Genomic DNA, 16,934 nt, shown 5'->3' with positions numbered 1-16,934 from the left:
CGCTACTGTAATAATAGAGTAAAATAATAAATGCAATAATAATAATAAGACTCTACTGTAATGCAATTTTATTAATATCTATTTTCATTTTGAAATTGACCCGTAGCTGCTGCATTTCCCACCCTCGTCTTATACTCGAGTCAATAACTTTTCCTAGTTTTTATGGTAAAATTAAGTGCCTTGGCTTATATTCGGGTCGGGTTATACTCTTACAGTAGTTACTTCTAAGTTTGGAAAAGAGCAGGAAAGACAGCTGGTGGTTCCAAGATCCCGAGTTGGAGAAGGCAATGGCGGGATTTCTAGAACGAGGCTTTCTTTCCACCTCTGGCAGATGAGCATCCCGTCGCCTGGGCCAGCTTTGAAGTTATAGAACCAACACAACAAAGCAGCAGCAGGTGTGCAAAATATTTATTCGTATTTCTTTCCCGTCCCCCCTCACATTGCAGATTTGGGTAGTGCATTTGCTTTCCAGACGTTCTGCCTCCCTGCCCTCCCAGTTTGCTCCACTCCGTGTTTAAGCCTGCGCCATTTGTCAGTAGTCATATGCCGCATATGCTGTGGGAAGTTAACAGCGCTCCATGCAGTCATGCCTATGGCCACATGACCTTGGAGGTGTCTACGGACAACGCTGGCTCTTCGGCTTAGAAATGGAGATGAGCACCAACCCCCAGAGTGTGAGTAGATCAATAGGTACTGCTCCGGCGGGAGGCTAACAGCGCTCCATGCAGTCATGCCTATGGCCACATGACCTTGGAGGTGTCTACGGACAACACCGGTTCTGCAGCTTAGAAATGGAGAAGAGCACCAACCCCCAGAGTGTGAGTAGATCAATAGGTACTGCTCTGGCAGGAGGCTAACAGCGCTCCATGCAGTCATGCCTATGGCCACCTGACCTTGGAGGTGTCTACGGACAACACCGGTTCTGCAGCTTAGAAATGGAGAAGAGCACCAACCCCCAGAGTGTGAGTAGATCAATAGGTACTGCTCCGGCGGGAGGCTAACAGCGCTCCATGCAGTCATGCCTATGGCCACATGACCTTGGAGGTGTCTACGGACAACACCGGTTCTGCAGCTTAGAAATGGAGATGAGCACCAACCCCCAGAGTGTGAGTAGATCAATAGGTACTGCTCCGGCGGGAGGCTAACAGCGCTCCATGCAGTCATGCCTATGGCCACATGACCTTGGAGGTGTCTACGGACAACACCGGTTCTGCAGCTTAGAAATGGAGATGAGCACCAACCCCCAGAGTGTGAGTAGATCAATAGGTACTGCTCCGGCGGGAGGCTAACAGCGCTCCATGCAGTCATGCCTATGGCCACATGACCTTGGAGGTGTCTACGGACAACACCGGTTCTGCAGCTTAGAAATGGAGATGAGCACCAACCCCCAGAGTGTGAGTAGATCAATAGGTACTGCTCCGGCGGGAGGCTAACAGCGCTCCATGCAGTCATGCCTATGGCCACATGACCTTGGAGGTGTCTACGGACAACGCCGGTTCTTCGGCTTAGAAATGGAGATGAGCACCAACCCCCAGAGTCAGGCATGACTGGACTTAACGTCAGGGGAAACCTTGACCTTAGTTGGTCATTGGCTAAATGCTCTTCCATAAACCTGGTCTCAGTGCACTGAATGGCACCAAGTCACACACTCTCAGCCCAGAAAACCCTTAGGATCATCCTGTCAGAAACTCCCTGAAGACACCTGACTACAGCAAAACAGCCAGTTCCTGGATTCCATTCGATGGAACCATGAGAGTTAAAATGGATGGACAACGCTACCGTTCTGCAGGGTGAATGGGACCCTGGAGGTACTGAGGACTTCCGCCATTCAAAGTAACTTCTCTGCCACAGCGTTATGGAGACACGTGCCAATCCTGCACATGGAACATAGAATCATAGAATAGCAGAGTTGGAAGAGACCTCATGGGCCATCCAGTCCAACCCCCTTGCCAAGAAGCACCCCAACTTTGCTTTGTAGCAGAAGTGACACCTGGACTGACCGCACACCCGAGTGAGACAATACTTCTCATGGAAAAGCCTGGAGCTCCTCTAGGCCACGGATGTGTTCCAGTGGTCCTCTCTTTGGTATACAAAGTCCCGAACGTGATTGCTCTCTCTTTTTTCTCTCCCGAACTCCAAAGTGCATGTATGATTGTAGAGCTTCAGAACCCTTCCCCACCCTCGACCCTCGACCTGAACACAACACGGAGGACCACCATGCTCACCCCATGCAAACTCTCCCACCCACCTGAGATTCGAGACCTCGGCCATCCCTGACCTCGACCAAACCCTTATCTAGAAAGGCCCAGCATGTCGTCCGACACAGGATTGATTGTTCAGTCGCGATTCCATCAAGACCTACAAAAAGGAGGCGGAAGGGAGGCTCCATTTGATGTCGCAGAGACCCCGAGACCCAAGGTTCGTCTGGGATTCTGCATTAAGGCTAGAGTATCTGGAGCACATCAACGGACGCCGGAAAGTGCTTTGGGACTGAATGATACCGTTGGTATTGGACTCGACAGTGACTGGCAGTGACTCTCCATGGGTTGTGGATGAAGCCCAGGATCTTGTGCGTGCAAAGCTGGCACCCTGCGACCGAGCCATGGAACAACACATGGTCCCGTCTTTATAGACTAGAAACTAGACATGTCCAAAAAATCGTTTTGAATCGTATATCGGAATTATTTCGGATTGTTCTCGCTTTTTGATACGCATTCCGAGACATTGTCTCACAGCGCAACCAGCGCAACCATGTCGATCGGACATGCCTACTAGAAACCCAAAGGGAGAAGAACCCATGACTCTTCCCAAACTATGGATTATGACCTCTTTCTTGAGGAACTGAGACACAGGGAAGGGAAGACTAGCTGCCACTGGAAGCTCACAGAATCCAAGCGCGCTGTGGCGCAGCTGGCTAGTAACCAGCTGCAATAAATCACTACTGACCGAGAGGTCATGAGTTCGAAGCCCGGGCCGACCATTAAATAGCCTGGCTTGCTGTTGACCTATGCAGCCCCGAAAGACAGTTGCACCTGTCAAGTAGGGAAATTTAGGTACGCTTTATGCGGGAGGCTAATTTAACTAATTTACAACATCATAAAAACTGCCAGCAAAACACGAGGAAAGGAATGAGGAAGTACAGCCACCAGTGGACAGTGAAGCAACAGCTCCCCCTGTGGCCGGAATCGTGAAGCTGGAAAAAAATGTTAAATGCCTCTGTGTCTGTCTATACTGTATGTTGTTTGTCTGTTGGCACTGAATGTTTGCCATATATGTGTTCATTGTAATCCGCCCTGAGTCCTCTTTGGGGTGAGAAAGAAGGGTGTAATATAAATACTTAAATAAATAAATAAATAAATAAAGCGGCGGACAAAAGGAACTAAGGCGGTAGCCCCTCCCACTGGCTATATACCTTCATGGGGAGTGGGCGGGGCTTCCGCCAAAATGTATCTTAGAGCTGTAAATAAATAAATAAATAAATAAATAGGAAGCAAAGACCTATTTATGGGCCACTCAAGTTGGCAACTCTAGGATTCTATGGAATTTCGATCTGCAGGGTGCTAAGCAGGTCTGGGTGGGGCAGGGATTAAATGGGATGCCGTTTGTAGATCAAAAGTCCACAAAAGCTAAATAAAGGAGAATCTCGCGCTGTCGGCCCGCTCCCCAGAACAGATATAGGGGAATAAGTGAGCACACCTTTGCTAAAGAAAACGGTCTCGAGGAACCAAGCAGCACCTGTTCAGCAGGTGAGGTTCAGCATACAAAGAGTTTCCGGGAAGGAAGGGCTCACTGGTTCATTCCTGTCCATGCGACTGTCTGGCTTCCCCACAGGAGCCGAACACAGGTTGTTTTTTGGCCTCCTGCAGGTGTTTCTCCGGCGGAAACGTCGTTCCAGAGAGGCGACCGGCGTCATGCGCTCTGGGGGCGCCAAGCCAGCCCCGCCTGCCCTCCCCTCCCCTCTCCCTCCCCAGCCGTGTCTGCAATTGTGGGCACTTCCAGGGCGAGTAAGTACGTGTTGCAGAAGGAACCGGGGCCGGGCGCGGGGCTAAGGGGGGGGCGGGACCTGGGCCCTAGGAGGTCGTAGGCGAAGATGTTCCAGAAGACGGCGAAGACCAGGAAGGTGGCGTAGGAGAGGAGGACCACCCACCAGCCGCACTGGTCCTGGAGGTTCTCCTCGTAGCTGCGCAGGATGGTCAGGCCCATGCTGATGCCCACGATGGCCCCGGCCAGGTGAGCCATGAAGCTCGGCTGCGGCCCCGAGGAGGGCAGCGGGGGAGAGAAGCGCAGCCACACGGCTCGGCCCACCTCGGAGCTCACTGCAGTCCGGAGAGGGAGGGGGAGGGAGGGAGGGAGAGGGAGGGAGAGATAGAAGAGAGAGAGGGAGGGAGAGGAAGAGAGATGAAGAGAGAGGGTGGGCGGGAGAGAGAGGGAAAAGAGAAGGAAGAGAGAGAGGACGGGAGGGAGAGAGAGGGGGGAGAGGGAGGGAGAGAGAGGGGGAGAAAGAGGGGGAGAGGGAGGGAGAGAAAAGAGAGAGAAGAGAGAGAGGAGAGGAAGAGAGAGAAAGAGAAACGGTGGAGGGAGAGAGGGCGAGAGAGAAAGAAGAGAGAGAGAGGGTGGGAGGGAGAGAGAAAGAGAGAGAGAGAGAAAGAAGAGAGAGAGGGTGGGAGGGAGAGAGGAAGACAGATGGCGGGAGGGAGAGAGGGAGAGAGAGGGAAAGAAGAGAGAGGAAGGGAGGAGAGAGAGAGAGAGAGGAAGAGAGAGAGGGAGGGAGAGGAGAAAGAGAAGGAGGGAGAGAGAGGGAGAGGAAGAGAGATGAAGAGAGAGGGTGGGCGGGAGAGAGAGGGAAAAGAGAGGAAGAGAGAGAGGACGGGAGGGAGGGAGAGAGGGAAGGAGAGAGAGCAGGAGAGAGGGGGAGAAAGAGGGGGAGAGGGAGGGAGAGGGAGAGAGGGAAAAGAGAGAGGAAAGGAAGAGAGAGAAAGAGAAACGGTGGGAGGGAGAGATAGAGAAAGAGAGAGAGAAAGAAGAGAGAGAGGGTGGGAGGGAGAGAGGACGACAGATGGCGGGGAGGGAGAGAGGGAGAGAGAGGGAAAGAAGAGAGAGGAAGGGAGGGAGAGAGAGACAGAGAGGAAGAGAGAGAGAGGGAGCGAGAGGAAGAGAGGGAAGGCAGGAGAGAGAGGGGGAGAGGGAGAGAGAGGGAAAGAAGAGGAAGAGAGAGAGGGAGGGAGAAGAGAGGGGAGAGAAAGAGAAGGAGAGAGGAAGAGAGACGGTGGGAGGAGAGAGAGGGAAAGAAGAAGAGAGAGGAAGAGAGAGAGGGTGGGAGGGAGGAGGGCGAGAGAGAGAGGAAGAGAGAGAGGGGAGAGAGAGGGAGAGAGGGAGAGAGAGAGAGAGAGAGAGTAGGATATACAGGAGGCCCTTCATTTGTATCCCGTTATTTCATACTAATGTGCTCCCACAGGCACGCCCAGGCTCTGCCGGTCATCGGCCTTCTAATAATCTGGGAAATATCCGTTCAACATCCTTCCGTCCCTTCCGTTTTCTGCTGGCATTCCCAGTGTCACATTCGACCTACCCACTGTTTTTTCTCCTGTGCAATAAACTCCAAGGAGGTGGAACTATGGCTACTAGACATGTCCAAAAAATCGTTTTGAATCGTATATCGGAATTATTTCGGATTGTTCTCACTTTTTGAAACGCATTCTGAGACATTGTCTCACAGCGCAACCAGCAATGTAATTCGAACCATTGTTGGCCCATTCTCTAATTGTCTCTTAATGTTTCGTTAATTCCCCCCCCCCCCCAAATATTTTAAAAAAAATTGTTTCTGCAACCTACCTAGAATGGGAGCTTAGCGCAGCCTAACATGGCTGCCGCTCCCCGGCCAATCAGAAGCTTCCACGATGGACGCAAAGGTGGGGGCTAGGGTTGATGAGGATAGCTCAAGAAATGAGGGCGGGAGAGCCCTGTAAAAGTCCCCCCCCCCCCCCGGTTCCTTTTTTTTTTGGCGACTGCGCATGCGCATCCGCCATTTTAGAAACATTTAGAATCATTACGAATTTTCGGAAATATCCGAAATGTTTGGGTGAAAAAAATCAGAAATACTTTCTATATCGAAGCGCCAGCGTCCCCTACTTTAGAAACGAGAACTGAAACATTTTTTTCATCGATCGGACATGCCTAATGGCTACGCATGTAAATGCAGGGCCACTTTATGCCAATGTGTGTTTTTGAGGAGGACAGAAGTCTCATCCTCCAAATGACTTCCCACCCTTCTTTCGACTACAACAGAACACACTTGGCCATTTAGCGGCTGGTCCTGAGCGGATAAGTGTCCGACTCTGTTGCCGTACCCTGATGCAAAACAGTGATGTCATCTCCTGAAATTTCTCAGCAAATGATGCCATCACTTTGCACCTGGATCTGGTAGCATAGCCATACTTCCACTATCCTTCAGCTCTGCTCTCAACCAGTCATCGCAGCTAAATGATGAGTCCTGGACGGTATGAGAAGGCAGCCATAGTTCCACTCCAAAATACAATATCTATATATATAAAAGGGTAATTAAATTTCAGCCTAGGACAAAACAACAAAACTACACATCCCAGAAACACTAAACTTGGCAGCACAACCCCTCATCCATGCCTCTACGTTCATACAACAAAAAGAAAAGAAAAATAAAGTCCTAATTAGAGGGAGAGGAAGAATTGTTTTTATCCAGTTGCTGCCAGTTAGAAGGCTAAGTTCCGCCCACTTGGTCTCTTAGCAACCCACTCAGCCCAGGGGACAGGCAGAGTTAGGCCTCACTTGGGCCTCTTCCACACTGCCTATAAAATACAGATTATCTGATTTTAACTGGATTTTTAACTGGATTAATGCCTTTTAAATTTATTTGTGTGTTTTTGTATTTGATATTATTGTATGTTTGTATGTTGGTTTTATATCTGTAAGCCGCCCCGAGTCCCTCTGCTGAGATGGTGGCGGGGTACAAAAATAAAATAATAATAATAATAATAATAATAATTATTATTATTATTATTATATGGCAATGTAGACTAAAGGCCCTTCCACACAGCTATATAACCCATTTATAATGGACTTAATGTAAGGCAAAACCTTTACCCTTGACCTTAACTACCACCAATTCCTCAATACTTTATTTCCCATACCACCAGACTTCGCCACAGCAATGCGTGGCCGGGCACAGCTAGTAGTAATATATAATACTTATATTGTTCTATACAAATAATATAATATATTGTATGTACATAGGACTTGTGAGCTGCCCTGAGTCCCCTTCGGGGTGAGAAGGGCTTGATATAAGTGTCGCTAATAATAATAATAAAATATAGGATCTCAGACAACATTTTGCAGCACATAGGAGGAGGAGCACATGGGAAGCCAACACAGCCAAGGAAAGGTTACTATGGAAAGAGATACTCACTGCACACCAATGCCAGCACCATGCGGAGCAGCTTATATGGACATCGCATTCCTGCCCAGTTCTATGGAGGGAGAGACAAAAAAAAAATAGTCCTATATTCAGGGTTCTTCATGTATCATATCCGTTCCTCTCTCAATCTCTTGGACCTTTGAAGCAGAGACCGCTCTGTTTAGGACACAATGATGGTGTTGTGTTCTTATGGTGCTAATTTGGAAAATAATAGGATATAAATATATTAGTGGGTAGTCAAAGTCCTCACTTGGGTCAGGTAAGGCTGCATTAAACAGTAAGATTACGTTTCTAGCAAATAGATTTAAAGAATTTCTCAAAGATTGGATATCAGAGGAACAGACGGGGTTTTTACCCAATCGGAGTATTAGAGATAATGTAAGAACAATAATGGACACGATAGAACAGGGGTCCTCAAACTTTTTAAGTCGAGGGACGGTCCACAATCCTTCAGACTGTTGAGGGGCCGGATTATCAATTGAAAATAAAATACAAACAAATTCCGATGCACACTGCACATGTCTTATTTGTAGTGCAAAAACAACAACAACAACAACAACAACAACAATGAAGGAACAATACATTATTTAAAAATAAAAACAATTTTAACCAACATACATTTATCAGGATTTCAATGGGAAGTGTGGCCCTGCTTCTGGCCAATGAGATAGTCAAGTTAATTAGGGTTGTTGTTGTTGTTGTTGTTGTTGTGTGCCTTCGAGTCATTTCAGACTTTGGGCGAGCCTAAGTCTAAAATTTATTTATTTATTATTTATTTATTTACTGCATTTATTTACTACATTTGTATCACACCCTTCTCACCCCAAAGGGAACTCGGAATGGCTTACAAATTATATGTACATACAATATATTATATTATTAGCATAGCACAATATTAGCATTATATATTACTATACTGAACTATACCACTATACTGCAATATTATTAGTAATATTATATGTAATATAGAATACATAATTAATATTATTATATGGTATTAGTGTTATATTGTATTACATTATAATATTATCAATATTATATGTATATACAATATATTATATTATAAAACTGAGGGCGGGGGCCAGGTAAATGACCTCGGAGGGCCGCATCCGGCCCCCGGGCCTTAGTTTGGGGACCCCTGCGATAGAATATTATGAAGTTAATAAGCAAAAAGAACTGGGACTATTATCATTAGACGCCGAAAAGGCTTTTGATAAATTGAACTGGGATTTTTAAAAAAAATACTATTGCAGGAAATGGATGTAGGGTGGCAGTTTCAAAATGGTATTAAGGCAATATATAACAAGAAAAGAGCAAAAATTAGGGTTAACGGTCAAACAACGGGAATCTTCTCAATAAGTAAAGGGACAAGACAAGGCTGCCCCCTCTCTCCTCTGATATTCATTTTTGTGTTTGAATTGCTAATTCGAAATTTGAAGGAGGACAAAAATTTAAAAGGAATAAAAATAGATAGGCAAGAATTTAAGGTCCGAGTTTTTACGGATGATATAATCTGCATTATTGAGGACCCCAAACATAATATTCAAAGATGGTTGGACAAAATTAGCAGGACTTAAAATTAACAAAAAAAGACAAAGATATTAACAAAAAATATGACTAAAAATAGCAAGGATGAATTAAAAGAAGTATCAGGATTAGAACCCCCCCCCCCAAAATAAAATATTTGGGGATTTGGATTTCAGCTAAAAATAACCAATTATTAGAACTAAATTACATCACAAAATGGAAGGAAATAAGGAAAGACCTGGATACATGGAAAAATTTAAATTTGTCATTATTAGGACGGGTAGCAACAATAAAGATGACCATCCTGCCAAAGATTCTATACCTTTTTCAAAATATACCTATAAGGAATAATAAAATATTTAAAGAATGGCAACAGGATATAACTAGATTTATATGGAATAACAAAAACCCAGGATCAAATATAGTACTATGATCACCCCCAAAAATGAAGGGGGTTTAGGGCTACCAGACTTAAGATTGTATCATGAGGCATGTGCCTTAGATTGGATGTGTGATGACTCATGGGCCATGTAGTCCCGTTCCTAGTACTGTTGTGACAGATGAAGAGGAAAACTTGGGTTTCCCACCGTTTCTGCTGGATTTGGAGCCCTTGCAGCTGCAAGATGTTTGCCCACAAGAAGTTAGCCAAACAAGCCTTGAGCAGAAATCTCCCCCATTTTCTCGCCGTCTTTATTATAATCAAGATAGAAGCGCTCGGGAGGCGACTCGCCGGAGCGCCAGGATAGCTGCCAGACAATTAAATGATTAAGTCTGTTTCCCTTGGGAAAGTTTAAGGAGTCCTGCATCTGGACACAGAATAGGTTTCGTTTCTTGTTCCCCAGAGAAAGTGTTCTCTGGCGGGAAAACAAGATCCTATATAGGTGTTTGGCCGCAGAGGAATCCTTGCGGAGTCAATTCGTCGGCTTGAGGAGTGAGATCGTGTGTAGACTTCGTACTACAGTTCCCAGATCCCGGATCAAGTTTCCAGCCCAGCCTTGTACCATGGACTTCTATGGACTCAGTTCTTGATTCATGTTTGCCTTGCTTCAAGTTGGTTCTTGCCAAGTCTCAATTCTTGCCTTGCCTTGCGTTTTAAACCACGGACCTTGCTTCTCAGATTCAAGCCTTGTTTTCCAGTTTCCTTCGGATTTACTTTAAGCCTCAAAGACTATGGACAGTTCCCCACACTATTGCTTGCCAAATAGTGTGTGTTTCGGTGAAGTGGATTATAACTTTGGACTTTAATATCACATAGTGGACATTGTTTTTCTGGACTATATTTGACCTTTCCTGAAAGGTCTACTCCTGAACTATATTCTACACTTGTTTTTACTGACTTTATATATTCCTTTAATAAAGATATTAGATAGAATCTGGCCTCTGCGCATAGTTATTGGTGCTCTGCAGCCGGGGTCCTGACAGGATAAAAGATTGGACAAATCTCCAAAAAGTTAAAATCCTAACATTGGAAGGCCATGACCTACGCAGAGGATGGCACGGATATCTGTGGTATAATAAAATAAGTGTGGTGTTGTGTTCTTATGGTGCTAATTTGGAAAAGAATAGGATATAAATATATTAGTGGGTAGTCAAAGTCCTCACTTGGGTCAGGCAAGGCTGCATTAAACAGTAAGAATACGTTTCTCCACATTTACTGGGTTTAGCACAGGACTTGCGCAAAACTGGGTTTAGCGCAGGATTTTGCGCAGGACTTGCGCAAAATATTGTGGAAAATGCTACTTTTAAGTGAGAGAACACCTTTTATGGGAATCTCTAGGTCAGGGGTCCCCAAACTTTTTAAGACGAGGGCCGGTCCACAATCCTTCAGACTGTTGAGGGGCCAAATTATCATTTGAAAAAAACAAAACAAAAAACGAATTCCTATGCATACTGCACATGTCTTATTTAACAACAACAACAACAACAAAAGAACAATACAATATTTAAAAATGAAAACAATTGTAACCAACATAAACCTATTAGGATTTCAATGGAAAGTGTGGGCCTGCTACTGGCCAATGAGAGAGTCAAGTTAATTAGGATTATTGTTGTTGTTGTGTGCCTTCAAGTCATGTCAGACTTTGGCCGAGCCTAAGTCTAAAATTAATTATTTATTTACTGCATTCATTTACTACATTTATATCCAACCTTTCTCACCCCGAAGGGGACTCAGAGCAGCTGTATGTACATATTATATATTATATTATTAGCATAACACAATATTAGCATTATATATTACTATATTGAACTATACCACTATACTATTATATAATATGTAATATATAACATATAATTAATATTATTATATGGTATTACTATTAGTATTATATTGTATAACATAAGATTATTATCAATATTATATGTATATACAATATATTATATTATTAAAACTTATATAAAAATATTGTATTATAAAACGGAGGGCGGGGGCCAGGTCAATGACCTTGGAGGGCCGCATCCGGCCCCCGGGCCTTAGTTTGGGGACCCCTGCTCTAGGTCCTCCAGCATAACTGGAAGTTGGCCATAGAAGTGCACTAGAGATACAACAATCTCTCGGCCTTCCAGCATGACTCCGTGGTCAACCTCCGACAGAGTTGCACGGGAAGACCTGGAAATTGTCCGCAGACAATCAAATCTACCAAGGTCAGACCTGCAAACATGGAAAGGCAATGGTTACTTGATGCTACTATGTAGGCCAGTGATGCCCAGCCAAAAATTAAATGCATCGCGTTGAATTACAGACTGCATCAAATGTATGGAGTTACTTTTCCTGCTCACTATCCATTTGCATTCTTCTCACTACCATGCTACTCTAATGTCCATGGCGACATCCAATGGCATCTGGCATTTGTAGGCAGGCAATGGAACTCAAATACTCTCCAGGTGTTTTGGACTTCAACTCCCACTATTCCTAACAACCTACTTTCCGTTTGTGGGAATTGAAGTCCAAAACGCCTGGAGGAAGGGCCGAAGTTGGCCCATGCCTGGGATAGACAGTAAATTAAACAACAACAAAGCAGTCCAAGGGTTGTTGTGTGTCTTTCGGGCTGTGTGGCCATGTTCCAGAAGCATTCTCTCCTGACGTTTCGCCCACATCTATGGCAGGCATCCTCAGAGGTTGTGAGGTATGGAGAAAACTGAGCAAAGAGGTAAATATATATCTGTGGAAAGTCTAGGGTGAGAGAGGTCAGTGTGAATGTTGTGTAGTTAATCACTTTAATTAGCATTGAAAAGCTTATCTGCTGTCTTCTTCCTGCCTCTGGGGCATCCTTTGTTTAGAGTCGTTAACTGCCCTAGGTTGATTCATGTCTGGAAATCCTCTGTTTTCAGAGTATTGCTTTTTATTTACTGTTCTGATTCTTGAGTTTTTTAATACTGGTAGCCAGATTTTGTTCATTTTCATGGTTTCTTCCTTTCTGTTGAAGTTGTCCACATGCTTGTGGACTTCAATGGCTTCTCTGTGTAGTCTGACATGATAGTTGTTAGAATGGTCCAGCATTTTTGTGTTCTCAAAAATGCCCGAAAGACACACAACAACCCTGTGATCCTGGCCATGAAAGCCTTCGACAACACATTAAAGCAGTCCAAGACTGTGGCTACGGCCTGAGAGCCAACAGCCAGGGATGGGAGGGACGTCCTCTTGTCTGTGCTTGGACATGCGACATTTTGCGGTGACCCCACTTTGATGGACCCCAAAAGGCATTCGTCGGAGGGGACGGTGCCCACCTCCCCACGATGCTCACCATCACGACGTTGGCCAGGTGAGCCGAGCAGAGGGCATAGACACCCCCGGAGCCCCCGACCAAAGGCGCTCGCATGTCGGTGATGGAGACCGTCAAGGAACCTGCAGCAAAACACAGGAGGAGAGACGCAGTGTGAGCAGCAACTCGGGCAGGACGGACGAACATCCTCTGCACTTTCATTCTCCCATAACTGCCGTGGTCCCATCTATATATATAAAAGGGTAATGAAGTTTCGGCCTAGGACAAAACAACAAAACTACACATCCCAGAAACACTAAACTTGGCAGCACAACCCCTCATCCACGCCTCTACGTTCATACAACAAAAAGAAAAGAAAAATAAAGTCCTAATTAGAGGGAGAGGAATAATTGTTTTTATCCAATTGCTGCCAGTTAGAAGGCTAAGCTCCGCCCACTTGGTCTCCTAGCAACCCACTCAGCCCAGGGGACAGGCAGAGTTAGGCCTCACTTAGGCCTCTTCCACACTGCCTATAAAATACAGATTATCTGATTTTAACTGGATTTTTAACTGGATTAATGCCTTTTAAATTTATTTGTGTGTTTTTGTATTTGATATTATTGTATGTTTGTATGTTGGTTTTATATCTGTAAGCCGCCCCGAGTCCCTCTGGTGAGATGGTGGTGGGGTACAAAAATAAAATTATTATTATTATTATTATTATTATTATTATTATTATTATTATTATTATTATATGGCAGTGTAGACTCAAGGCCCTTCCACACAGCTATATAACCCATTTATAATCTTATATTATCTCCTTTGAACTGGATTATCTTGACTCCACACTGCCATATAATCCACTTCAGTGTGCAGTCAGACACAACTGGACTTAATGTCAGGAGAAAAGCTTTACCCTTGACCTTAACTACCACCAATTCCTCAATCCTTTATTTCCCATCCCACCAGACTTCGCCACAGCAATGCGTGGCCGGGCACAGCTAGTAGTAATATATAATACTTATATTGTTCTATACAATATAATGCGTGGCCGGACACAGCTAGTCTGATTATAAAGAAGGGAAGGCCTCCAAGTGGCCAGCTTCTCGTCAAAAGAAACTTAGTATAATGCCAAGTTTTTAACATTGTTTGTGTTTTAAAATACACTATTGCTGCAATTAGGCAAAATGATTTTTGGTTTTTCCTGAATCCCTTCTTATTATCCAACATATTCACTTATCCAATGTTCTGTTTATGTTGGATGAGACTCTACTGTATATTTATAATCTTATATTATCTGCTTAGAACTGGATTATATGAGGCCCCTTCTTCACAGCTGTATAAAATGCACACTGAAGTGGATTATAGGGTAGTGTGGAGTCAAGATAATCCAGTGCAAAGCAGATAATATAAGATTCTAAATGGGTTATATAGCTGTGTGGAAGGGCCTTGAGTCTACACTGCCATCATGTTATACAACAAATTTGACAGAAAAAGTAGTTCAATACGCAGTAATGTTATGTTGTAATTACAGTAGAGTCTCACTTATCCAACACTCGCTTATCCAAAGTTCTGCATTATCCAACACATTTTTGTAGTCAATGTTTTCAATACATTGTGATATTTGGTGCTAAATTCATAAATACAGTAATTACTACATAGCATTACTGCGTATTGAACTACATTTTCTGTCAAATTTGTTGTATAACATGATGTTTTGGTGCTTAATTTGTAAAATCATAACCTAATTTGATGTTTAATAGGCTTTTCCTTAATGCCTCCTTATTATCCAACATATTTGCTTATCCAACATTCTGCCGGCCCGTTTATGTTGGATAAGTGAGACTCTACTGTAGTTACACTTGACTGTAATTTGGCATTAATTAGTACAGAACAAGGGATTTATAATTAACTAGCTGTGCCCGGCCACGCATTGCTGTGGTTTTGTCCTAAGTGGGATTCCTTTCTTGGGAGGTGTTAGCTGGCCTCGATTGTTTCCTGTCTGGAATTTCCCTGTTTTCAAAGTGTTGCTCTTTATTTACTGTCCTGATTTTAGAGATTATATTGTTCTGTATTATTATACCACAGTAATTAATTATTACCCTATATACTCGAGTATAGCCCGACCCAAATATAAACCAAGGCACTTAATTTTACCACAAAAACTAGGAAAACTTATTGACTTGAGTATAAGACGAGGGTGGGAAATGCAGCAGCTACGGGTCAATTTCAAAAATGAAATTTGTAAATACAGTAATTACTACATAGCATTACTGCGTATTGAACTACTTTTTTCTGTCAAATTTGTTGTTAAACATGATGTTTTGGTGCTTAATTTGTAAAATCATAACTTCATTTGATGTTTAATAGGCTTTTCCTTAATCCCTCCTTATTATCCAACATATTCGCTTATCCAACGTCCTGCCGGCCCGTTTATGTTGGATAAGTGAGACTCTACTGTACTGTATTTACGAATTTAGCACCAAAATATCACGATATATTGAAAATATTGACTTGGATAATGGCTTGGATAATCCAGAAGCTTGGATAAGCGAGGCTTGGATAAGTGAGACTCTACTGTACTTTCTTATATTCTTCAATGAACAGCTTGATTGCTTATATTCTGGGCTTCAGTGTGGTTTTCAAGGTGTCCATGCAGCTATGGGGTGTGACAGACATGATAAATACATACTAGACATGTCCAAAAAATCGTTTTGAATCGTATATCGGAATTATTTCGGATTGTTCTCGCTTTTTGATACGCATTCCGAGACATTGTCTCACAGCGCAACCAGCAATGTAATTCGAACCATTATTGGCCCATTCTCTAATTGTCTCTTAATGTTTCATTAATTTCCCCCCCCCCAATTTTTTAAAATATTTTTAAAAAAATATTTTTTAAAAAAAAATTCTTTCTGCAACCTACCTAGAATGGGAGCTCCCCGGCCAATCTGAAGCTTCCATGATGGACGCAAAGGTGAGGGCTAGGGTTGATGAGGATAGCTCAAGAATGAGGTTCCTTTTTATTTTTTGGCGATTGCGCATGCGCGTCCGTTATTTTAGAAACATTTAGAATCATTACGAATTTTCAGAAATATCCGAAATTTTTGCGTGAAAAAAAAATCGGAAATACTTTCTATATCGAAGCGCCAGCGCCCCGACTTTAGAAACGAGAATTGAAACATTTTTTTCATCAATCGGACATGCCTAATAAATACATAAACAAGCCTTTTAATGCCCAACACTGTCATACTTTAAGCCTGGAATGTTTCAGAAAAGTTTCTTGCTCTTTTGATGGGTTTCCTTGGCACTTTCTTGCCCTTTTTCAGACTTTTACAATTGTAAAACAGTCTGAGATTCAATTGTGTAGTATAGATATTCATTAATCTATTGATTCAACGAAAAAATAAATGCCAATCAGGACGGACCGCGGAAGGGTTAAAATGGTAGGCTCTCACACACACACAGTCCCTAAAAAACGGCAATCTGGTTTGATCAAGCTTTCCGCAGCTGCTATTTCTAGGTTAACAAAAGACTCGTGCCACGTCCAACGTCACATCTGCTTCAACCCTAAAAGCCGAGATCTAAAAATAATTAAATAGGCCTCGTGGTACGAGCCGGAAAATCTCGACTTAACTGATTGCAGGGATTTTTCACCCATTCATATCTGCACGGATTTGCATTTGAATGAAACAAACATCGACAGCGAAGGGAGTTTGTAAAATAAGCGACACACGCCAATGTCAGCACAGCGGATGCTGTTTTGGGGTTAAGGAAAGGGCCTGAGGCTGTTGGGAATGATGGGAGTTGGAGTCCAAAACCCAAAGTTTGCCCGTATTCCTTAGGTCCTCCATTGCCCACATTTGCTGGATGTCATCCAAAATGTGCTAGAGAACCTGGATATCAGAGCAATGTTATTGGTTTGCTGTGAGTTTTTCGGGCTGTATGGCCATGTTCCAGTCGCCCGAAAAACTCACATGCCATGTTCCAGTAGCATTCTCTCCTGATGTTTTGCCCACATCTGTGGCTAATGGCATCCTCAGAGGTTCCGTTGGAGGTGAGGCAAGTGGGGTGTACGTGTACATGTGTGTATGTGTGTATGTTTTATAGGCATGTCCGATTGATGAAAAAATTGTTTCAATTCTCGTTTCTAAAGTAGGGGGCGCTGGCGCTTCGATATAGAAAGTATTTCCGATTTTTTTCACCCAAAAATCTCGGATATTTCCGAAAATTCATAATGATTCTAAATGTTTCTAAAA

At 43.7% G+C, this 16,934-nt stretch overlaps 1 protein-coding gene across 2 annotated transcripts in view; it reads right to left on the bottom strand.

Annotated features, from left to right (window-relative positions):
• Positions 1-391: 391 nt before the first annotated feature.
• Positions 392-16,934, bottom strand: part of rhbdl1 (rhomboid like 1) — a 37,828-nt gene continuing 21,285 nt past the window's right edge. For both annotated transcript variants that reach the window (XM_062964352.1, XM_062964353.1), the window contains exons 6-8: positions 12,718-12,818; positions 7,439-7,499; positions 392-4,316 (exon numbers count right to left, since the gene is read on the bottom strand). In XM_062964352.1, coding sequence (XP_062820422.1) covers positions 3,910-4,316; positions 7,439-7,499; positions 12,718-12,818 — 569 coding nt within the window. In that variant the 3' untranslated portion in view covers positions 392-3,909. The remainder of the gene's footprint in view (positions 4,317-7,438; positions 7,500-12,717; positions 12,819-16,934) is intronic.

The sequence above is a fragment of the Anolis carolinensis genome, unplaced genomic scaffold (genome assembly GCF_035594765.1).
Source record: "Anolis carolinensis isolate JA03-04 unplaced genomic scaffold, rAnoCar3.1.pri scaffold_13, whole genome shotgun sequence".
Taxonomy (NCBI): Eukaryota; Metazoa; Chordata; class Lepidosauria; order Squamata; family Dactyloidae; genus Anolis; species Anolis carolinensis.
This window is presented reverse-complemented; position numbering and strand designations above follow the sequence as displayed.